Source organism: Narcine bancroftii, chromosome 1 (genome assembly GCF_036971445.1).
Source record: "Narcine bancroftii isolate sNarBan1 chromosome 1, sNarBan1.hap1, whole genome shotgun sequence".
In the NCBI taxonomy this organism is placed as follows: Eukaryota; Metazoa; Chordata; class Chondrichthyes; order Torpediniformes; family Narcinidae; genus Narcine; species Narcine bancroftii.
In genome coordinates, this window is record NC_091469.1 from 105,553,235 (window position 1) to 105,577,946 (window position 24,712).

Consider the following 24,712-nt stretch of genomic DNA (forward strand, 5'->3'; position numbering starts at 1 on the left):
TATTACAACAAAAACTACCAAACGATCATAAAGTTGTATGTTTTCACCAGTTTATTATACGTAATTGGCAGAAATACCGTTTGCATTGACGAATATCAGAAAGATGGATGAAATCCCCATGAATTTTGACATGACAGGCAATAGAACAGTGGAATGGAAAGATGATAAAACTGTGCAAACCAGAAGTACAGGTCATGAAAGGACCAGGTTTACCATGGTGTTATCGTGCATGGCCGACGGGACAAAGTTAAGACCCATGGTAATCTTCAAATGGAAAATTAAACTGAAAATGAAATTCCCTCTAGGTATTTTTGTACATTTTCATGAAAAAGGATGGATGGATGAAAATGGTGTAAAACGATGGAGAGGCAATGTGTGGAACAGATGGCAAGGCAGTTTACGCAAATAATGGAGTTTGCTGGCCTGGGATATGTTTTGTAGCTACTTAACTGAGAAAACTGAAAGTAGAATAGCATTACATAATACTTACATGGTGATTATCCCGGGTGGTTTGACGTCTATATTGCCACCTCTCAAAGTCTGCTTGAACAAGCCATTCAAAGGCCATGTGCACGAGGAATGGAATACATGGATGTCGAGTGCAGAAAAGTCATTTACAAAAGGCAGGGCAATGCGTGGTGCATCAGTTAATGTGCTGTGTAACTTCGTGCTCAAGGCATGGGACAAAGTGAAAGTTGAAACTCTAGTAAAAACATTTTAAAATTGCAGTACCCCTTGTGCAATTGATGGAAGACGATTTATTGTGGGACACCGGTGACGAAGCTGAAATCACCTCATCAGACACAGACTGGGACCTGTATGATGACTGTTTAAACAGTGAGAGTATGTTCACTGTGAGAGTTACTTGCCACAATATTTGCCTCAGATGGATGATAGTGATTTTGAAGATTTCTAAATATGTTTTTTTTTCAATAAAAAATTGTTCTAATATACTGGGGTAGCATGAAAATTTCTTGTAGTTGGGGCTTCGGTTTTTCAAGGGTCAACTTGTACACCGAATCGGCATTGAGCAATATTTTTGAGTTGAATTTAAGGACTGAAAAGTATATCTGGTCGACTCCCATTTTTTTTAGAGATTTTTGAGGGTTTCAAGATATGACTTATACGCTGAAATATATGGTATTTACAATTCTTGATGCTCTTTTCAATTAGATAAAATTATATTTTCATAGATGTCCAATTAGCAACCAACGAACATGCTCAGGTGGTTTTTGCATGCAATAGGTCTAATCAGTCCAACCATAGATTAGTATTGACTTCATAAATGAGATATCACAGGTAATGGTATGGACAATATTGTAACTTTCAGAAATAATGCAAATATACAAATTATCAAGCTCAACAATACATTTGCTACATGGTAGTGATATGCCTTCCAGTTCAGGAGAGCCAAGTGAATTTTGACATGTTTAGATAGAGCATGAAAGGTAACTGCTTCATCAGAAGGCAAAAGCTTGGTGGTGTACAATGGCATGTTAAACCGCTTGAAGGTGCATTCTGGTCAAGTAACTGTTAAGATAAAATTCCAAGACAGGTGGCAGGTGAATTATCTAGAGCAGCCATTCTCAACCATTTTTTAAACTGAGGACTCTACTCTATGGGCTGGCTTCCCTATGAAGCAATCAAGTTTTGGTTTCTTCTGTACTTCTCACATAAAAAACATAAAAGTATTTATATTACATGAGAGATTAAAAGAAAGCAAGGTTTTTACTCAAAAGTGCAATGGCGACCAAGGGCACTGGAGGGCCCACGTTGATAATGGCTGATCTGGAGTCATCTCATTGTAACCGGAGGTGCATGGTAATAATCAAGTTGATTTTTAGACTTTTCCATTTAATTTTATGCTAATCTGTGTTCTTTTGTTATATTGCTTTAAAAGTGCTGAAGTTTTATTTCCAAAACAATCCCTATAGAAGCAGAACCTGAAGTCAACAACCTAGTCGTTTCAGACATTACCTCAAACAGCTTCAGCCTCTCTTGGATGGGAAAGGACGAGGCATTTGAAAGCTTTGTTATAGAACTTATAGATTCTGACCATTTCTCAGACTCAGTGGAGTACAGAGTACCGGGCACCCAGCAAACTACTAAACTCTCCGACCTCATAGCTGGCACTAATTACGTGATTTATTTATACGGCATTGTCAATGGTCGACGAACAAACCCTCTGACCACTGTAGCATTGACAGGTATCTGTATTTTATCACAAAATCATTTTATTGTCTCTCAATTTTTATTGAACAATATCAAGCAAATGTTAGCACAGATCATTTGCCATCTTTGGCTTCATTTGTGTGCAGGATTTCTTACCTTTTCTTGAGATGCTCTTTGTAACAAAGGAAGATTGGTTCAGCGTCAATAATAGTTTGATCTTTTGGGTTCTTTTTTTGGTGATTTGTGTCTTAATAGAATGGCTCAGAACTTGCTGGACAGTCCATTAGATAGAATTCCCATACACCATTCCTATACCTTCAACCATAGCCATCTTTGAACTGAAAAATACTATTGGCAATGTTATTCTCCAATTTAATTCACCCATGTATTGCCAGTGCCAACAAGGTATCTCCTTAACCAATGGGACTTAAAGACTGATAACAAAATGGGAACGACAGACCAAAAAATGGGATGAAATACAAAGAAGGTGGGAAGATAAAGGAAATAAGAATAAGGGAAGATTGATTTGATTGAGAGTCAGGAGATGCACCCAAGGGAAAGTGACTAGAAAGGTTAAATATCATTGCTGGACAAGGAAAAGCACTGATCTGTTCTCAGCCATAACTAATGCAGGAAAGCTCCCTCTGGAGACTCTTGAGATTAATTGTCTAATAATTTCTGCTTCTTTATTCATCTTCCTCATCACAAATTGCTGACTGATTCACGATCTACGACAGGCAGGTGTATTGAACCCACCACTGCTGTGGCTGCATGTCCTATCCCATGATCTTCAGCTTGTCAAAGACATCAGTGAGGTTTTTATAATGGAGTCTTACTTATGCATTGCATGCTTTGCATAATATTTGCGATATGCATTAAGGGGCTCTAATTACAAATGGGGCATGCATCAATCATTGAGTGTTCTACATGTTTTGAGGCGTAAATTGAAACACAATTTGCATGAAGAATGGTACGCAAAACACCCTGGGCTCTCGCTGATGAACCCAGTTTCTATGTGATATAATTTCCAGCTATGTTTGAAAGCTTCTAACTGATAAGCTGCTGAGTAAGAGAATTCTTTTATTTTGTTGTTTGCTTCCTGTTGCCAGATTTACTCTGAGAAGGTAAAGTAGCACAGCCATGCCAACATACAATCAACTTCATCTGACTGTTTTGCTTATTTCATTGTCACACAGCAACTGTAAAACTCAGAAGCATGATGTAACTTATCCAGGAAATTTGAATATTCACAGGGGACATGAGCTGTGAATAATAGTGTACTTCAAAAGAGAAACACAGCTTCAAAATTCACACTTCAAACAGCATTGGAGTAGGTCCCCTGCATTTACTGAGAAATCTAAATGAGTGTTTACTCAAAGGCTCATTGCTTACAAGTTCCTTTATCTCCACTTCAATTGGTAACTAAATTTTCTCAGAGTTTGATGGAGCTGAGTGATTGAATGGTGTTGGCATTGCACTGATAGCAAATCCAATTTTTTCAAAGATTGCATGTGATGCTATCAGGTTGGGAAGCTTCATCCCATAGAAGGATATCAATTCTATCTGGCAGTACATCACCTTTCAGCGCAGTGGCATACAGTTTTGCTTCACTAGTAGAAATTTAGCATGCTGTGTTTCTTGAAGCAGAGTTTGGAAATTGCATACAGAAATATATCTGTGTTAAGACATTCTCTGTTAAACTGCATGGCAATGCTTTATTTAAACAATGGATTTGCTGAAGGCAACAAGTTGTAATTAGCTTAGTAAGAATTAGTATTATAGATAGTTGCCAAAATCTATTTTTAATTCAACCTTATGACCTTTATAGATATGAATGCAGTAAATCCAAATCTCGGGGGAATTAAATTAAAACTCCAAATGTCTGAAAGTGGACACACTGCAAAGATATTTTTTTAATTTATTTTTTTTAATTTAGACATACAGGATGGCAACAGGACATTTTGGCCCACAGGTCCGTCCCACCCAATTTACACCTCATTAATCTACGTGTTGAATATTGGGAGGAAACTGGAGCCCCCAGACAAAACCCACGCAGACAGGAGAAAAATGTACAAACTCTTTACGGAGAGTGCAAGATCTCAAACCCTGGTCCAGTTCCGACCACTGGCGGTGTAAAGATGTGCGCTAACCACGGCACTCTAAATTGGCTGGAATTTGGCATAATATTTCTCTGAATGTAAGAGGCGGTGGACAGCTGATGTCAAATCTTTCTCTGCCTTACACCAATTTCATGTAATATTATATTTCTGTTTTATTACATGACAAAAAAAATCTTGAATCTTGAAGCAGTATTCTTCCCCAGACTGTGGTGCTGTTTTAAGAGATGCAGTGTAGCTACTGCCTTTAAATCCTGCCATTGACCTTGGATTCTGTCTGTGAAGTGTGCACATTCTCCCTTTGAGCAGATGGGTTTTTCCTAGCTGTACTGGTTTCCTCCCACATCCCAAGGACATGGGGGGTTGGTTAACTGGCTAACTGTAGGGAAACAGCCAAAGGAGAAGACAGTAGGCAGTTGAGGAAAATAAATTGCAAAATTGCAGGATCAGAGAAAAAAGACAAGGAGGAATGAGATTTGTGTGATTCTTCTACTGGTGGCTCCTTCTGTGTTGTAATTAGTAAGCCTGAACAAGCAACAGTATTTGGAAATCTGTTGTGCCTTGATTAAAGATCCTGTTATGATTGTAAAAGCACATTTAGACTGCCTGGCCTAGGCTTTAAAAACTAGTTTGTAAAACCACTAACTACGTGTACATATTTAAAGAGGCCCAAATGGTGGTGAGGGAAGAGGTTGGGAACATGTGGAGCACTTCCTGCGGACACAGGGGAGGTGACAAGGGGGCTAAAAGTGTTTTGATTAAGAAATACAGAAGCAGATAAACAGGTTCGGTTCCAGAGGGGGGGGGGAACTGTGGGCATTGCCCCCTCCCATACAGTTACAGCCATCGTTCACTGTCAGACCTGTCCTCCACCCCCTCCGGCATCACTAGCATGTGTCAGGTGTCACTAGAGTCCAGCTTGATGCACACTAGTGACTCTCCACCCGCCCCAGGCTGCATCACTAGTGTGCATCAAGCACCACTAGTGTCTAGTGATGCAATAAAAGCAGCGCTCCCGTCACCTACATCGGAGGGATGGATCATGTTAATGTTCATTGGCAGGTAGGTCTCAGTATCCAACAGCACCCCCCACCCCACTGAGCAAGTTTATGAGCATTGAACTGTGCCCCCCCAACATGCTAATGCCCCCCTCTAACATTCATTCTGGCACCGACCCTGCAGATAAAATGTTATTCATTGAAAATAACCAATGACTCATCTAAAGAGAAGTTTTTAATTTTATGCTGAACAGTTAATTCAATTTGATTGCCTTAGCAATCCAAGCAATTGTTGTATTATCTGTCTCTGGTTCCTGGCAAATTAACAAGTTCACTTACACTTGCAATTTTTCTTCATTTTAATCCTTTCCTACTGCTTGCTGCTAAAGATATGCATCGAGAAAGACACCCCCAATCAGTCGCAGTATACAGATTGTCGAGTACTTGCTGTGCCATCTTCACTGCTAATGTAGTTCCAGTAATATCAGAAGTAGCCAGTGCAATACAGCTTAGCATCCACATAGACCAAAACCGTCCAGCACAATCAGTTTACAAGGATCAAAGAAGTTTATTTTATCTTTGCCCCTTGACTGGAGATCATTGCAAATGTTTTGTGAGAGGGACCAGGAAATTTTAGAACACATTTAAATCCTGGCACATTTTTCATGAGTCTTAATCCATCTTATTGGTTTGCATGTACAAGTTATATATTAATCTACTGCACACTTCATGTTGAAATTAGAATTGCTCTAAAATGGTATTTTGCTTCAATGAGTATGACTAAAATAAATATTTCCATAAATCTTCCTTCCTTTAGAAGAAGAACCTGAACTAGAGAACCTAATTGTTTCAGATATTACCTCGGAAAGCTTCACACTCTCTTGGACAGCAGAGGATGGGGCGTTTGAATACTTTCTCATAGACATTAGCGATTCTGAAAGCTCGCTTGAGCCCATACAGCAAGTTTTATCAGGGAAAACACGAACTACTGACATCTCAGGCCTAATAGAAGGCACGGGATACCAAGTTAATGTTACTGGTGTAATCCAAGGTTGGCATATACAGCCTCTCACTGCTGTCATTGCAACAGGTACATCACTTAAAGCATGCAACAGACAGCCTCTTTCATGGTTTAAGGAAGAATAACTTTCCCTTTTGAAAAATGCAACTTCCTGTTAATGACTGCACTTAACAACTCCAATGTAGTTCGAAGAAGCTCAGACTCTTTCCCTGCATGTATTCCTTAATTTTGTTCCTATTTCTCCCTCTCCTGAGATCCATCTAACAACACTTTAAACACTTTCGGCTCAAAGATGTAGATTTGATTGGGTTGACAATCTAAAAAGTGATGGGGCACAGAGGAGCAATGACATTGCGAAAGTACAAACAGCATCGAGAAAGTTAAACCAGTCCAACTGAGTTATATTCTTTGCCAGTACTAATTTCTATTGTCTGTGCACTATTGTTTTAGAGTGAAGGTGCAAAAAACTTCCCACCTCATGCTTTGATATTTGTTACCTTCAATGTTGTTAGGTTGAGATAAAATAGGTGCAGATAGAGAGGTAAACACTCGGACTAAACCAGGCTTTCACTGGCTCATTGAAGAGTTAAGACGTAGTGACTATATTGTGCAAAGATCAGTTTCTAACGTCATTATTGAAGTCCGTACTGCATGTGTGTCCTTGCACAAGGTGAACGTCCCAAGATTGCCTCAAATCATCAAATGACATCAAATGATCTTCACTGCCAATGAATTGATTTAAGTTGCCTTTCCTCTTCCAACGAATTGGTTCATTAATGAAAGGTTCAAGTTTATCAATGTCTGCTTCTCAAGGGCATTCATAGGGAAATAAATGCTATGTTGAACAACCTTACACAAAGGTGGCTCAATTACCCCATGCATTGAAAAGACATATATGGGATGGGAAATAACAGACAAGGTGACCTTCTAGAATATCCCTACAGCACAATACAGGCCCTTCAGCCTTCAATGTCATGCCAAACCATTAATTTCTTAAAAACAATTGCTAAACCCTTCCTACCTCATAACTCTCTATTTTTCTTCCATCCATGTGTCTGTCAAAAAGTCTTTTAAATGCCTGAAATGTTTCAGCCTCCACCACCATCTCTGGCAAGGCATTCCAGGCACCCACAACTCATGTAAAAAACATTCCCCTGGTGTGTCCCCTAAATTTCCCTCCTTTCACTTTGTATATATGTCCACTGGTGTTTGCTATTCCTGCCCTGGGAAACAGGCACTTGTCCACCCTATCTATGCCTCTCATAGCCCTTTCATCCTTCAACGCTCCAAAGAGAAATTTCCCAGCTCTGCTCACCTTTCGTCAGACTTATTTGCCAATCCAGGCAACATCTTGGTAAATTTACTGAACACCCTTTCCATATTCAAATCCTTCCTATAATGAGGTAAATAGAACTGAATGCAATACTCTGACCACAAATAAGTGTAGTCTCACCAGAAGTTTGTAGAGATTTGTAGAGTTGTAGCACGACCTCTTCATTCTTGAACTTAATCCCCCTTTTAATGAATCCCAGCATCCCATAGGCCTTCTTAACTATCCTGTCAACCTGTGTGGTGACCTTGAGGGATGTATGGATCCCAAGGTTCCTCTGTTTATCCACACTCTAAAGTAACAGACCATTAACCCTGTACTCAGCCTTCTGATTTGTCCTTCCAGAATACATCACCTCACACTCAACTGGACTGAACGCCATCTGCCACTTTTCCATCCAACTCTGAATCCTGTCTATATCCTTTAGTTTCTTATGACAGCCTTCAGCATCATCCACAACTCCTCGAACCTTCATATCATTGGCAAACTTACTGACCCATCCTTTTGCCTTTTCATCTAAATCATTTATAAAAATCACAAAGAACAGGGGTCCCAAAACAGAACCCTGTAGAACTATTCTCGTCACTGACCTCCAGGCAGAATTCTTTCCTTCCACTCCTACTCTCTGATTTCTACATGCAAGCTAATTTTTTTTAAAAATCCATACAGCCAAGGTTCCATGGATCCCGAGCCTCATGGCTTTCTGAATGAGTATATCATATGGGACCTTGTCAAATGCCTTACTGAAATCCTCATAGACTAGACATTTTGCAAGATTTAGGTTGTTCATTCCCTTGGGTCTGATCAAGGGATCTGAGGGAAGCAGGAGTCCTGGCAGAGATATTTTAATCATCATTTTCAAGATTTCTTTATTGCTATGTAATAATACAGAACAAGTAATATACACAAAATTCCCTTCTGCCTGCCGTAAAGCAGAGAGTCGCCATTAGTGTCTCCTGGTGCCCCTTGCAGTAAGAGAGAAAGAGAATCAAAAGTGCATCTCTTCAGAAAATTAGAGTGTCCTTGGATTCGCCTCCAGTGCTCCTGCCATCTCTGCAGCTGCACAGACTCTTGTCCGATCCATCAGCAACTGAGCTCCAGATCTGAATCTCCAACACGATCAGGAAGCCTTCAACATTTAAGGCCCTTCAGAAGCCCTTCTCTGCCACTGATACTAAAAGAAGCATGGCTAATGTTGTGCCTTTACTTAAGGAAGTAGGCAAGGAACAAGCCTGGAAACTATAAATCAGTGAACTTGACATCAGTGGTTGGCTAGGTTACTGAAGGGAGTGCTTTAAGACAGGATCTATCAGCATATGAAAGGGCAATAGGGTTGGTCAGTATGATTTTTGAGCATGAGAAATTATTTCTCACAAGTTTGATGACTTTTTTTAGAGATGACTATGAAAATATATGAGGCAGGGCAGTAAACATTAATCTATCTCTTAATCAAGGACTCACAAGGTATGCTGGTCTGGAAATCAGATCATATGGAATCCAGAGAGTGCTCACCAACTGGATGCTGAATTGGCTTGCTGGTAATTTATAGAGGGTGGTGGTCCAGGGTTGGTTCCTAGAATGGAGGCCTGTGACCTGTGGTGTGCTATAGGAAGTGGCACCAGGTCCACCGTTGTTTGTCATTTACATTAACGATCTAGATGAGAAGGCAGATGGCCTAGTTAATAAGACAATAAAATTGATGATATAGTGGACAATGAATAAGGTTTCCAAGGCTGCAATGGGACCATGGTCAACTGTGCTAATCGGTTTGCTCAGATAAGTGAGAGGTGTTGCACTTTGCTAAGTCAAACCAGGGAAAAGAAACCAACGGGTTCAGGTACCAAATTCCATGAAAGTGCGGGCACAAGTAGATAACTAGTGAAGAAGGCATTTAACAAGCTTACCTTCATTGTTAACAGCATTAAGTGCAGAGGCTGGGATGTCACGTAACAGCTGTACAAATATGGTGAGACCACATTTGGAAAGCTCTCTCTCTAGTCACTCAACTGTGATAAGGATATCAGAAAGGGTCCCACAAAGATTCACACAGGTGTTGCTGTGACTGGACGGGTTGAGTTATAAGGAGAGGCTGGATAGGGTAAGGCTCTTGACCTTGCAGTGTGTGAATTTATAGAGCATTATGAAATCATGAGGGGTATGGATAAACTGAATATCCTCCAGGGTAGGAGAGTCTAAAACTGGAGGGCACATTTTGGAATTGGGGAGGGGGGAAGATTTAAAACAGACTTTTTCACACAGAGGATAGTGGGTGTATAGAACGAGCTGCAAATAAATTAGTAGAATCATGTTCAATTAAAACTTTGAAAAGACATGTGGACAGGTACATGGCTAGGAAAGGGCCAGCGGCATATGGGCAAATGCAGGTAAATGGGACTGGCAATTCAGTCAGCATGACCAAGTTGAGCAGAAGGACCTCTTTCCGTGCTGTACAAGGATGAGAAAAGCATGTGATACTTACTATCATTATGCCTTTGCATGCTCATGAAACATTTTAAGTGACACAAGTTGTTGCATACCCCTATCTCCTGTGAATCCTCCAATAACATCGTAACTATTTCTTGCATGCAGTGTTCATTTACAGCAGTCCTAATCCAATGGGATTTGCTTTGTGAGTGTCAACTTCCTTTTGGTATTTTGTGGTTAAGACAGTGGACAGGCTTCTATAGCCATTCTTCCAGACTATCCCACTTGTTTCCAACAGTTTGCATTTTCTAAATGTGGGTTTAACATGTCACAGCTCTAAGCTAGAATCATGAGGTTATGATTAGCTTTGCATGGATATGTCAATGAGATATGCATGTGTCCCTTTGAAAGGACTTGTTTCCTATTCATTTGGATGTCAACTGTGGTACAGTCAAGAATCATTAGATTTATTTTTGTTTTTCACTTTCGTCCTCACATTGTCATGTGGTCCACGGAGTCCTTGAAAGTGCCCATTCATTATATGTACACCTGCATGTTGTAGGCTCCATGTCTTTGGCAAAAGCCACGTGTGTTTGATGCAACTTTTCCTTAAGTTCTCACAAGTTCACCTGCAATGGAAAGAAATGGAGAGGTATTTATTTTTCTCCTACCCTATGAAGATTAAGATCAATTGCATTTGTTACCTGTAGGCCTGGCTTATTCATGCCCCCAGTAATCGACACACATCGGTTTTGCTCGATGTGTTCAGAGCCCAGAAATCTTATTTGAAATGCTCCCCTCTCATTATGCCAAAGTGAAGTTGCTTCAGAAATATACTCCCCGGTAATGATTTGTTTCTGCAAACTATTAACTTTGCAATTAATTACTTTCTTTGCTTTACATACTTAGTACACAGACATCTCTGGATGGAAATATGTAATGTGCAAATTAGCTTAAAATGTAATCATTGTGGAAGAACCGACAACTTATGAATGTGACATTCGCAATTAATATTTTTTCTAAAATAATTCCCTGTTTCTCCAGAGGACAAAACAAAAATGGAAAACCTTGTGGTTTCAAACATAAAGTCTCATGGATTCAAAATCTCTTGGAATGCCACGGATGGGGCCTATGAAAGTTTTGTGGTAGTGGTTAGAGATTCGGGCAGGTTGTTGGAGCCAATGGAGCAAAGAGTATCAGGCGATCGTCGCTCCAGTAACATCACAGGCCTGATCACCGGGATTGATTATGATGTTAATATCTATGGTGTAGCCAAGGGGAAGCTCTCTAAGCCCCTCTTTACTAAGACCACAACAGGTATTTCGAATCAGCAGAGGGCTCCATTGCTTGTTAATGCATGCCTTTGCTCTCAAGGATTTTTTTTCTATTTTCGGCATAACTTTTTAACACTGAAAACTTTATTTAGGTTGAGAACATCCACCATTATCTCAACATTTAATGATTGTGCTGTGTTTTTTTTCCAGAAATAAAGAGTTTAAATTAATCTTAAGGAAAGGGAGGCCATGGATGAAACAGTTGTTTTGGATTATATCAATTCACAAGTAAAAATGACATTGAAATTTGATTTTAAAACATTAATTTGAAATATTTTAGGTTTATTTTAATCTTTGTTCCTCACATTGCATTTGAAGTGGAGTTCACATTGTCACCATCGAGTTCTATTAAGCATCACTTCATTCATTCCATCATCTCTTAAAATGTAGCATCAGTCCTATTTCCACATCCCTGGCCTAACAGGCTGAGGTTGGAATGGAGAACTGGTGCTCTGCAAAAGTTCTTCCAAGAGTGGGATGAAAATGTAAAAATACTCAATTTTCAGGGATCCCTTGATTTGATGAGAGAGTATTTACTCTACTAGACAAAGCAAAGGATAACTTGGTATTGGGATAAGGGGGACCGTGCAAGATCAGAGTGACCTGTTGAGAAAGCAATACTCCATCATGCCACCGCATGGTCTTTTCTGAATCATTTAACTTGTCCTTCAGTCTTCTCTTGAAATACTACAGTGGTGGATTATGTTTAACCTGTTCACCAGTCTCCTCAGAATGCACTTGAATTATGACCTCCATAACGTGGAACTTGCACTGAAAATTTTAACTACTATTTATGTTGTGTTTAAATTTTTATGGTCAATGAAAACTTGATCTAATCATTGTTATGCTAATCTTTATGCCCTTATGGTCATGTTTGTCTTGGGATAACCTTAACTGCTGATGGTTATACGCTGATATTCGTTTGTGTTAATAGTTAAAATATTTCTTTTGTGTGTTGAGGTACTTTCTTCACATTTGATGTTGGCTGTGTTTAACAAACTAGTGATCGTGTACGTACCATTCCTTGTACAGGATCTAATTGACATCTGTGTCTTTTGTGGTTATTAATTGCTTTGAATATTTCTCATCTGTCTACATTGTCGCTTGTGTTGAATACAATTTCTTAATACATCAGCTCTCATTTCTTAAATATTTCAAAGAAAAATTAATTGAGACGCTCAGTATTCTGCATGATAAAACCATCCTCAGTGGGGAAACAAAATAAGAAGTTCAGATTTTCTGAATTCCTTGAGCTCGCAGAGACACATTTCTGCTATCTAATTAATTGTTAACTGATTTCCCTTTTAGGTTTATGGCTGTTCTGTTTTATTTCATAGTGTTAACTAAACCACTTGATATTCCAAATAAATTATTGTGTAATGTTTGGAAATTACCCAAATATTCTGCAGAATTAGTAACAGGGTATTTACATTAATTAAAAGTGCATCTTTAGATTCTCAATTAGCCTTATTTTTTAACCATAGCAATTTTATTTTGTTTAGTAATTAATGCATTAACATGAACTATGTCATAGATCTGAAAGATAGGACTAGAACTGTGGATCACTGGGACCTCTTCTGGGGAAGGTATGACCTATTCAAAAGGGAATGGTTTCACCAGAACTGGAGAGGGACCAATATCCATGCAGGCAAGTTTACAAAAGCTGTTGGGGAGGGGTTAAACAGGTGGGGAGGTAGGAGCTAGGTGAGATGATTGTGCAGTTTGTGGAAAGGTCGATGCGATGTGTAGTGAGAGGGTGAGGAAGGACAGACAGTGGATGGAGCATAAATGCCGTCAGTTGGATGGGTTGAAATAGGTGTATTTTAATGCAAGAAGTAATAAGATAAAGGGCAATGAATTTAGAGCATGGGTCAGTACATAGAATTGCCAAGAGGTGATGGTGCAACTCTGTAAATCTCTGGTTACTCCAGATACAACTGTATTGTGCTCAGATCTCATCACGTCGTTACAAGAAAGATGTGGATGCTTTCAAGAGAGTGCAGAGAAGATTTACCAGGATTGGCCAGGATTGGAGTACATGTTATATTGTTGACAGCATTAGGGATTTTGTCTTTGGAACAATAAGGTGACTTAGTAGAAGTATTTAAAATTATGAGTTGCTTAGATAGGTAGCCAATACTTTTTTTTTATTGGGGTGACAATAGCAAATACCAGAGGACATCTGTTTAAGGATAGTGGAGGGAGTTTAGTGGAGGCAAATTTTTTACACAGAGAATGATTGGTGCTAGATGTGGTGGTAGAAGCTGGTACAATGGGGACATTCAAATTACTTAGATAGGCACATGGATGTACAAAAAAATGAGGCTTATGAGTGAGTTAGGGAAGGGTTGTTATTAATGAGTCATGGCAACATTGTGGGTCAAAGGGTCTGTACTGTACTGGAATGTTATATGTTCTAAAAACATGTTTCTCTCTCAGAGGCAGAACCTGAAGTGGATCACTTGTACGTTTCTGAAGTTACCTCAAATGGCTTCAAACTTTCTTGGACAACAGATGACAAACACTTTGATCACTTTAATATTAGAGTTAGAGATTCCAAAAAGGAATTTCCTCCTCTGGTCTACACAGTTCCAGGTGACCTTCGTACCACTTACGTGCAAGACCTACAAGATGGTACTGAATATGATATTTCCTTAGTTGGTGTTACAGAGAGACGGCAATCGCAGCCATTAAATGCCATTGCAATTACAGGTATTACTTTATGTTTGAGAACCTCTAACTCTATTTTCTCTTTCTCATCGAATGGATCAATGATTTTTATTCTAGGCTGTCATTCTGAAAACGATGTTAACTCAGACCACGCCCGGCATCCAGTCAATCATTTTCCAAACTTTGTGCATGAATATTTCCTCTTCTGTTTCTCCCTCAAGGCAGGGCAAATTGAGAAATGGAGTCTTCCAATACAAATCACATTGGAGCAAGAATATTTCTATTGTGGGCAGTTGACCAATCACCAATTAGAGCAGTGAGCCCAGATGCTGAGAGGAAGGATATTTGAGTTCTATCCAGGGAACCAATGGTAAAGATGCTTGGCTCCATGATGCCCATGATGTTTTCAGCTTAGCTCTTCCTTAGTCTATTATGCTCTGTCTCTGGGATGTGTTTAAGTTGTCGTGCTGTTGGAATTAGAAGAAATAAATAATGTTGTCAAGGTTCTGAGTTAACTCTTTGTGGTACGGTTAGCATAGGGGTTAGTGTGACATTCTGACTGTGCTGTAAATAATTTTTTTTAAATAAATTTATGCCAGTCATTATCAACCTTTATTTTTGGCTATTGACCCCTTGGGACTGTATTCAAAATTTATGGAACCCCCTTCCTTGTGAAACAGTCAAGTTTAGTTGGTTTCTTCCTTACTTCTCTCCTACCATCTATATATAAACATAATTTTTTTTTTATGATTTAACTCTGTGGCCCTCTCTTAAATGTACTGTGGTTCCCCACCCCCCCCCCCCCCCCAGCCCGGGAGGTAGTATGCCCCCTGTTGAGAGTGGTATGGACTGAATGCTCATGTCACCAGCATCCGTGTTGATCTTTGATTCAATTGAAGTGAATGATATTGAGTTCACTATCTTTCCCATTGATGAATTTCTTTTCTTTCTCTTTATTAAGCATGGTAAATGTTTCATATGGCTGTTTGTAACTGGCATTCACTTATTGGTTGGAGTGACTGGTGTGAGTGATGAATTGGTGAGGGGTCATGGAATTGCAGGCTGTGGGTCAATCAAATATACTGGAGGTTCTTAATCCGGTTACAAGCTTGACCATTCACAATGATTCTCCTCATCACAGCACAGGACATATCAGGTTCTACAACATCTGACCTGTAGGATTTCAGCCAAAGAGCCCTTGCATTTTCAAGTCAAGTCAAGTTTATTGTCATCTGATTGTACAAGTAGAACCTGATGAAATAGCGTTCGTTCTCTGGTCCTCAATGCACAATATGCAGGCATACAATAGACAAAACACACAAACAGTCAAGTATTTTATCTATACAAATCAATAAATAGATACTGTTTTCTACTAATGAGAGTCTCGGATGGTTAGTGTGAGCAGTTCCTTTGGTCGTTAAGCATTCTCACTGCCCATGGGAAGAAGCTGTTCCTCAACCTGGTGGAGCTGGCTCTGGTACCTCTGATATCTCTTTGTTGGCTCTCATTAAATGATTGCAATTTTTTCAGACAATTATCCCTGCATTCTACCAAGTAAATATTGCTGTTTCCTCAGGCTCTTTTTGACATTTTTTGATGGCTCAACATGCTACTTTAATTCCTTGTCTTAGGTTGAAGGGTGGTGTCTATAAGTGTAGCAAGGCAATGAGGTGGGTTCAGGCCTAACAAATACTTTTCCTTTACAATGCGAATGTATTTTACAATTGAAAGCAGAAACTGCTCTAAATCCTCAGCAAGTTCATCAATATAGTGGGAAACAGCTTTTCAGATTGACGACCTTTGGTTAGAAAGCCTTTTCCATCTGTTTCTGCTGCTGGTCTGGACAGAGCTTTGGCTGGCAGTGATATCCTGCTCTTTGTATTGTGAAACATTGGAAAAATGAGACAGAGTTAAATAAATATATATGCTGCATGCAAGAATCTTTGCATCTTTGTGCAACTAAGGAGCTGAACGCTGAAGAGAAAGATAATTGCTCAGAAGTTTATCGCTGGTCAACCATGCTAAAAGCCTGATATCTTTGGTGCATTGCACTGACGACCAAATATTACCATGTAGCAAGCCTGGAGATGTTAAACAATTACACATTTCCAGTTAAGTTGCTTGAAAGGCCATTCCCTCCATGAAATGTGTTCAGAAAACATGTTGATTTGGGGAGAACACAATGGACATATTACCATTTAATGTTTGGGAAATAAATGGACATAAACATTCCATATATATTTCAATGGAACTGCAGCAGTCCTTTTAAGGATTAGGCAAAAATGGTTCAGCAACAAGGCTCTAAGTTTGGAAGCAAGTGCATGGCTTAGTGTTCTACAATAGAGATGGATATATACATATATATATAGATCTATATATATAGATCTATATATATACATATATATAATATTTTCAGATCCATCTGTACCCATAACCTAAATATTCTGGGAAGTGCTTAATGCTGTTCACATGTTGACTGTATATTTACAACTCCTCCAATCTGTTAACAGTGAAAATGAGTTCTCTTAATCTTCACGAATATAAAATGCTGCAAGAAATGGAAACCTGAGATTAAATGAAGAAACTGGCCCATTTTTCAGGTCAGACACAGCCGTGAAACAAAATAGATTTAAGCCAGTCATCATTCTGCCTTGATTTTGAACCATTGATCTGAATCATTAACAGGTTTTCTCACTCTCTCTCTCTCTCCAACTTATCATTGAGCCAGGTCACCATCCCCCATGTAGCCTAGACCAACTAACCTGCCCCTTCAGATCAGAATTTAAAGATGTGTGCCTTCTCCAAACTTTTTGCACAGGGGTAGGAGCTCCGAAAGGTCTACGGTTTTCCAATGTCATGGACACCACAGTGACAGTCCAGTGGGACCTTCCCAGAACCTACATGACCAGTTTCAAGATCATTTATGACCCTACTGATGGAGGTAAGCAGATTGGTCTCTGTCTCTGGAAGGACCATATACTTAAACATATTTATGCTGCCTTCCAGTTACAATTAGAAGAAAGAAGTGATGCTCGAAAGGTACTGAGTTGCCATTCCAACTCTTTGGGGGTGTGAATCCCCTCTGGTATCAATGCAGCAATATCGGTGATAAACATTGCTTCTGATATTTGGCTCCATTGAAGTGAATGGCATTTTGCACAGAACAGTTGATAAATATTTATTCTTGCTCTTTAATTCTATTTCGTATGACTGTTTGAAATTGTCATGCAGTTCGAATGAAAAGAGAGAAGTGATACTGCAAAGGTTGTGAGCCACCTTCTGTCTAGGGTTATTTATTTGGACAACGGAGTGGCGGCTTTTGGCCAAGTTTGTAGATGATTGATAGATAGACAGGATGAAGGACATGTAGTCTGCAGAAGTACTGAGACAGATAAGCAGAATTGGCAAAGAAATAGCAGATGGAATATCACGTAGAGAAGAATACAATCTTCCATTCTGGTTGAGGGGATAAAAGCGTAGACTATTTTCTAACTGGGCAGTACATTAACAAATCAAGGTTCAAGTTTCATTTTATTGTCATGTAATAAAATATTAAAATGTAATATGCATGATTAACTTAAGTTTTTGTCTGCCATAAGATGAAACAAGAGCTTCCATGAGCCTGGTGCCCCTAACATTAGGAGAAAGAGAACCAAAAGAGAGTACCTTCAGAGTCACTAAGTGTCCATGGATTCACATCCAATGATTGCTCGGCAACTCTCCAGATCCCAATCTCTGAAATGATCAGATGTCTTCAGTGCTTGAGACTCTTCAAAATCTCCTTATTGCCCCCAGAACCCTCATTAACCCTGGCTCCGATACCTGGTTCTCATGAGCCAGTTGCTAGCAGCCCGCAGCCCGAGCGGGTCCCTTGACCTTAGGTCACTGGCAGTCTGTCCTTGAGCTCCTGAACCCCTTGCTGGTCTGTTACTGTGATTACTGTCCTGTAGGGTTGTTTCCTCTGCTTCTCCTTCTCAGTAGAGGTGACCTCCCCATTTTTGGTACCCTGCACTGGTCCACTGCTCCCATGAAGTCAGCAACTGCTCATGGCTGCTGCCGAAGATTGGGCACAGACCTCATAGTTGCAGGATTTTATTTATAAACACCATTGGTTCCCTTAACAGGCCAATTAAAGCCTGTGTAGTTGAACCCTTCAGAGCAGTGCTGCATCTCCAATCCCTGCTCCATGCTCTTCCAGGTCTACACCAGCAGGAGTGCCACCATTGCTTGGTCATGCATCGGACCTGGGAGTCCTCATGCAAGACTCCTGTAAGGTCAACTTGCAGGTAGATTTGTGGGAAGGAAGGCAAATGCAATGTCACATTCATTTTAAAAGGGATAGAATATAAACACAGGAACGTTATGCTGAGGCTTTATAAGACATTGGTCAGACCCACTTGGAGTATGGTGAGCAGTTCTGGTTCATTATTTAGGGAAAGGTGTGTTACAGTTGGAGAGGGGCCAGAGGATGTTCACTGCAATGGTTCCTGGAATGAAATGGTTATCATATGAGGAGCATTTGATGGCTCTGGGACTGCACTTGCTGGAGTTTAGAAGAATGAGGGGGATCTCATTGAAGGCCATTGAATTCTGAAAAACCTGGATAAAGTAGACATGGAGATGATGTTTCCTGTGGTAGGGGATTCTAGAACAGAGGGCACAGCCTACAAAAACATCCCTTTAAAAAAGAGATTAAGAGGATTTTCTTTACCCAGAGGTTGATGAAACAATGGAATTTGTTGCCACAGCCATCAAAAATCAGCCATGATGGAATGGTGGGTGGAATTGATAGGCTAAATGGACTAATTTAACTTTTCTGTCCTATGGTTGAGACTAGAGCGTATATATCCAGTCATTTATCACTGACTTTGCAATGATATCTCCTGCAGAAGCTATTTCAACGATGGACAATGGTCTCTCAGTGCAGTGAAAGATTTTCATGTGTCCCTCTGAATTTTGTAGGTGAAAGCAACACTGTGACTGTTGGGGGCCACAAGACAGAAACTGTATTACACAATCTAATCCCAGCCACTGAGTATGAAATTAAAGTCATCTCTGTTAAAGGATTTGAGGAGAGTGAACCAGTTTCAGGCACGGTGAGAACAGGTAAGTTACAGAATGTACCACCATCATACAGGCAAAATATAGAAACCTAAAGGCAATTCAGCTCTTCGAGCCTGCTCCACAATTCAACATTGTTAAATTGACTGTACTCTATTTCTACTTTCTTTCTATAGGCCGTGATCTTTTTTTTTACCCATAAGAGCTAAATCCAGCTTCCCTTTGAATATAAGTATCTAATAAAATGGGCTCAACAGCTTTCTGTCATAGAGATAAATGGCTTTCCCCTTATTCTTAGACACGTCCCTTGTTCTGAACTTCCCCAGCACTGAGAATATTCTTCCTGCATCTAACCTGCCTAGTCCTGTCAGAATTGTATTCATCTCAATGAGTTCCTCCCTCATTCTGCCAAATTGCAGTGAGTATAACTTACCATTCCCAGGAATCATTGCTGCACCCTCCTCAACAGCAAGAATGTCCTTCCTCAGATTGGGAGAAAATCTGCACACAGTTCTCAAGATATCACCTTACCAAGACCCTACACAACTGCAGTTAGATCTCCCTGCTTCCATATTCAAACCCTCTTGCAATAAAAACCAGATGCTTTCTTCACCACCCAGCTGCATCTTCATTCCAACCTTCAAACTGATGCACCATGATCCTCAGCTCTCATTGCACCTACCTTTTTCCTAATTTCTCATCATTCTCACGATAATCTGCCTTATCCTTATTGCTGCCAGAGTGGATAATTTATCTACATTGTACTACATCTGCATTTGTCAACTCTCATCGGTCCAAGACACCCTGCAGCCTCTTGGAATCTTCCTCATATCTTTGGAATATTCAGATTAGCCAAACTCACAGTGAGGGGCTGAAGTGCCAGTTGATGAAGTAGACAAAGACGATGTGGTCAAACAATAATCATGGCTTTTATTAGCAGAAACTCATGGTACAGTAATGAAAGACAATAGATGCGTATACAGTTATATCCAAGGGGAGTGTCCTTAACAGTAGAGATAATGCACAGCCAATCATAGTACAGCAAGGCTCGCCTGAGGGGAGACAGGCAGCTTGGCAGACATTCACCACAGTCTCCCCCCAGCAGAAGAAGGGTTAAAATCAAAAGGACAGCTGCTAGGAAAAACTGAAGCAAGCGATACATGAATACCACGCTTGGCCTTGAGATACTCTAACAGCCAAAATACACCAGTATCTAGCAAGCAATTGAAATATAATGAGATGTTTTATGAATATGTCAGCCTATCAGGTTGTTTACGAATTCTGGTGCTTCGTCTCAAAATAGGTGGCTCCTTTGCAACCTTGGGAACTGGTACAGGTCCTGGGTCTGTAGTGTGGGAAGGACTGGCTTCTGGACCGCTCCAGAATCGCCAGCGTGAGGCAGTGGAGCCTCACCATGGCCATCTGAAAGCTTACTCAGGGTCACAGGCTGGGGGGCTGAGTCCAACCTCTCAGGCTCACTCTGAGTAGGGGTGTGAGGAAGGGGTGAACCAGGCAAGGCCAGATCTCTTAGGGATACAGTGTCAGTACTCCCATATGGGAATTTAACATGAGCGTAGCTCTGTCACGTTGAACATACATTTGTCCTCGTTAAATGTAAGGTTGAGTTCTTTAGATGTTGCTAAAAATTTCTTAAAGTTGTTGTCATGCTCAGCCTGTGTTTTCCCACAGATAGCGACATTATCCAAATAGGGAAACGTACTCTGTAACTCATACGTCCTAACAATCTTATCCATTTCCCTCAGAAACACTGACACACCATTAGTGACTCCAAAAGGTACCCTTTTAAACTGTTACAACCCCCCATCAGCCTCAAAGGCTGTATAGGGTCATTCCTTTTTTCAATGGGGATTTGGTGATAAGCTGATTTGAGGCCGATAGCCAACACTTTATATTGCGCTATCTCATTAATCATTTCATTGATGCATGGCAGGGGGTAGGCATCCAGGTTAGTGTAATGGTTGATTGTCTGGCTGTAGTCAATAGCCAGTCGTTTCTTACTGTGATTTTTCACAACTACTACCTGGGCTCTCCACGGACTCCTACTGGGTTCAATTACTCCCTCTTTAAGCAATCTCTGGGTCTCAACTTCGATAAACTCATGATCCTCTTTGCTGTAAAAACGGCTCTTAGTGGCAATCAGCCGACACTCGGGGGGATAAATCACTGAAAAGGGAGGGAGCTTTGATCTTTAATGTGGACAGCCCACAGTAACTAGTGCGGGGGATAGTAAGTGTGGGTAGTAGCCCTCCGAAATTTAACACTACACTATTCATCTCAGATTGAATATCTAACCCCAGCACCACAGGGGCGCAGAGCTCTGGCATAATAAAGAGCCACACATCAGCCAGGCAATCTCCCTGCAAATTTAAAGTAACTTTACACTTGTCCTGTACAATTTTTGTAAGTTCACTACAAGCCATCAATAGCTTTCGGTTCGCTGGATATCTCCGCAAATTTAAGGCTCTGGCAACTTTCTCGTGGATGTAGCTATCAGTACTCCCCGAGTCTATTAGACAATCAAGAGTCTCACCATTCACCTCCCCCTTTATAGTCGATCGTTCCAGTCCATAACATCCCCCAAACTTTGGAGTAAATTGAGCTATCACAGGGGATCTCACCTCGCCGTCACTTGAAGTCAATTCAGCCTGCTCATCAGAAGATTCCTCCTTTTCACATTTGTCTTCCATTCCTGCTGCTCCAGGACACATTTTCTTGGTGCTTCTCTTCTTCTTATCAGTGGGTGTACTTTTCGCTTTACACACTTTAGCGAAGTGGCCAAATTTCCCACAATAGCTGCAGGTAGCAAATCGAGCCCGGCACTTCTGTCGGAGGTGCCAGCTCTTATCACAGAAGTTGCATTTTTCAAGAGTTCGCCTTTTTCTTTCCTTCGGGGTTCCAGCACTCCTGGGTGTTTCCTTTTAGGTTTCTAGCATTTCACTGGACCGCATGGCACTTCTCAGTGTTTTGGCTAGAATTATTGCCCAGTCGTAGGTTAAAGGCTCCGTCTCCAGCAGCCTCTGACAGATGTAACTGGAGTCAATCCCATTGACTAAAGCATCCAGCTTCAAGGGATTGCGGTGTTGTTGCACATTGACTGCCCTGATATTACATTCATTTGCCAATGAGTCGAGGGCCAGTGCATAGGCAGCATCACTTTCCCCAGGTTTCTGGCGTCTAGTCAGCAACTGGTGTCGAGCAAGCACCACATTCCGTGGCGCTGCATATTAAGCAGTCAGACGTTCCCAGGTTATAGCCAGAGTGTTAGCTCCTTGCATTACGGCGAAAGGGACCTCACCCAGCAGAGAGTTCAGGTGGCCCCACTGTATCGCCTCATCGACCACATTGTTTTGAGTTGTGTAGTAATCGAAACAAGCGATCCAGTGGTTGAAAATTTCTCTGGCCCTCGGGGCAGACTGGTCGATTATCAGCCGCTCTGGCTTGAGTGCTACATCCATTTCTGCTAATAAAACTGAAGAGCCAGTTGATGAAGTTGACAAAGACAATGTGGTCAAACAATAATCATGGCTTTTATTAGCAGAAACTCATGGTACAATAATGAAAGACAATAGATGCATATACAGTTATATCCAAGGGGAGTGTCTTTAACAGTAGAGATAATGCACAGCCAATGTTAGTACAGCAAGGCTCGCCAGAGGGGAGACAGGCAGCTTGGCAGACATTCATCACAGGGGCGCAGGCCCTAAACATCAGTAATGCATCTTTACCTCCTGTGGACGCTGCGAGACTGGCTTGAGTTCCTCCTGCATTTCTGTGTTTTTACTACAATCATAGTGTCTACGGACTTTTGTGTTTCTCATGGCAAGAGTGACAATAAATACTGTGTTTTGTACATGTACAGCATTTTCTTCTGGAGGTTTTTGCAATCTAATGTGAGTAAAACCCACTTGAATATTTGCAATTTAATTTTATTCCTAACTGAAAATCTGACAAGAGATCTGTGGTTCATCAGACTGGAGTCTCTGACAATATGCATTAACCCGGAGCCCTGTATTTTCTAGTTTAGTTATGCAAAACTTTCCAAAGTGCCTTTCAAAATATTTTTGCACTGCTGTAATGTCTAAAGATGCAAAGGCCTTTCCATCTCCATCTCTGTTGGCGGTAAACCTGGGTGTAAATCATCTGATCTTCCAACATTCAATGACGTCATAGAGCCATGAAACTGTGGGCCTCTGACTAATGTCAGGTACAAAGGTTTGCTGTCTGAATGTAGAAGAATTCAGGTTGGCATATTTTTTGTGTGGGTCTTCTAAGGCACAGAATTATAGAGACTAGTGTTCTTTTGAATATAAAAGTGGGAGCAATATTTGGAAGGGATATCAGAATTAAATGATAACCAATCCGTGAATGCACCTTTGCTGTAGTCACAAATGATGCTGTTATTTGACATTCTCAACCAGTCTCAAAACAGTGAGCTGAGTTTCACTGACCTGAGGTCAAGTCTCTAAAGTTGTAAGGAAGTAATTGAGAGAGCAGAGGTCAAAATTGGGTGGGTAAAAACTGGTAAGTAGGGAATAATAATCCATCATTGTCTTTCTACTCTTCTTTCTTTGGCTTGGCTTCGCGGACGAAGATTTATGGAGGGGGTATAAAGTCCACGTCAGCTGCAGGCTCGTTTGTGGCTGACAAGTCCGATGCGGGACAGGCAGACACGGTTGCAGCGGCTGCAGGGGAAAATTGGTGGGTTGGGGTTGGGTGTTGGGTTTTTCCTCCTTTGCCTTTTGTCAGTGAGGTGGGCTCTGCAGTCTTCTTCAAAGGAGGTTGCTGCCCACCGAACTGTGAGGCGCCAAGATGCACGGTTTGAGGCGAGATCAGCCCACTGGCGGTGGTCAATGGGGCAGGCACCAAGAGATTTCTTTAGGCAGTCCTTGTACCTTTTCTTTGGTGCACCTCTGTCACGGTGGCCAGTGGAGAGCTCGCCATATAACACGATCTTGGGAAGGCGATGGTCCTCCATTCTGGAGACGTGACCCACCCAGCGCAGCTGGATCTTCAGCAGCGTGGACTCAATGCTGTCAACCTCTGACATCTCGAGTACTTCGACCTTAGGGATGAAAGCGCTCCAATGGATGTTGAGGATGGAGCGGAGACAACGCTGGTGGAAGCATTCTAGGAACCGTAGGTGTCCTTCTACTAAACACAGGTGAAAAATACTGATATTCTGGGTGTATAGTGATGAAGTAAATGGGGCAACAGATCCCCTGTAAAGACCCCCTTGGCACCTACCCCTGTGCCCATAGGAGATACTACACTTGTGCCTACACCTTCTTCCTCATCACCTTTTCAGGCCCCAAACAGTCCTTCCAAGTGAAGCAACATTTCATCTGCAGGGTTCATGTACCATATCCGAAGCTCTCCTGTGGTCTCCTCTACATTGGAGAGTCTAGGCGCAGACTGGCAAATTGCTGTAGAGCACCTCAACTCTGCCTGGTGCAATGATGTGGATCTTGCAATGGCCACCCATTTCAATTCTCCATCCCATTCACTTGGTGACATGTCTGTCCATGGTCTCATGAACTGTCAGGCTGAGACCATCCACAAATTGG

The 24,712-nt window shown here is 41.0% G+C and overlaps 1 protein-coding gene across 9 annotated transcripts in view; it reads left to right on the plus strand.

The window, feature by feature from the left end:
* The window catches only part of LOC138762150 (tenascin-like), a 189,820-nt gene that overhangs the window by 126,735 nt on the left and 38,373 nt on the right, over positions 1-24,712 (plus strand). For 4 of the 9 annotated variants that reach the window (XM_069935624.1, XM_069935646.1, XM_069935635.1 and 1 more), the window contains 6 exons: positions 1,935-2,207; positions 6,105-6,377; positions 11,107-11,379; positions 13,836-14,108; positions 16,885-17,007; positions 19,029-19,172. In XM_069935624.1, the coding sequence (XP_069791725.1) occupies positions 1,935-2,207; positions 6,105-6,377; positions 11,107-11,379; positions 13,836-14,108; positions 16,885-17,007; positions 19,029-19,172 (1,359 nt within the window). The remainder of the gene's footprint in view (positions 1-1,934; positions 2,208-6,104; positions 6,378-11,106; positions 11,380-13,835; positions 14,109-16,884; positions 17,008-19,028; positions 19,173-24,712) is intronic. The other 5 variants (XM_069935685.1, XM_069935687.1, XM_069935656.1 and 2 more) reach the window with 4 other exon arrangements.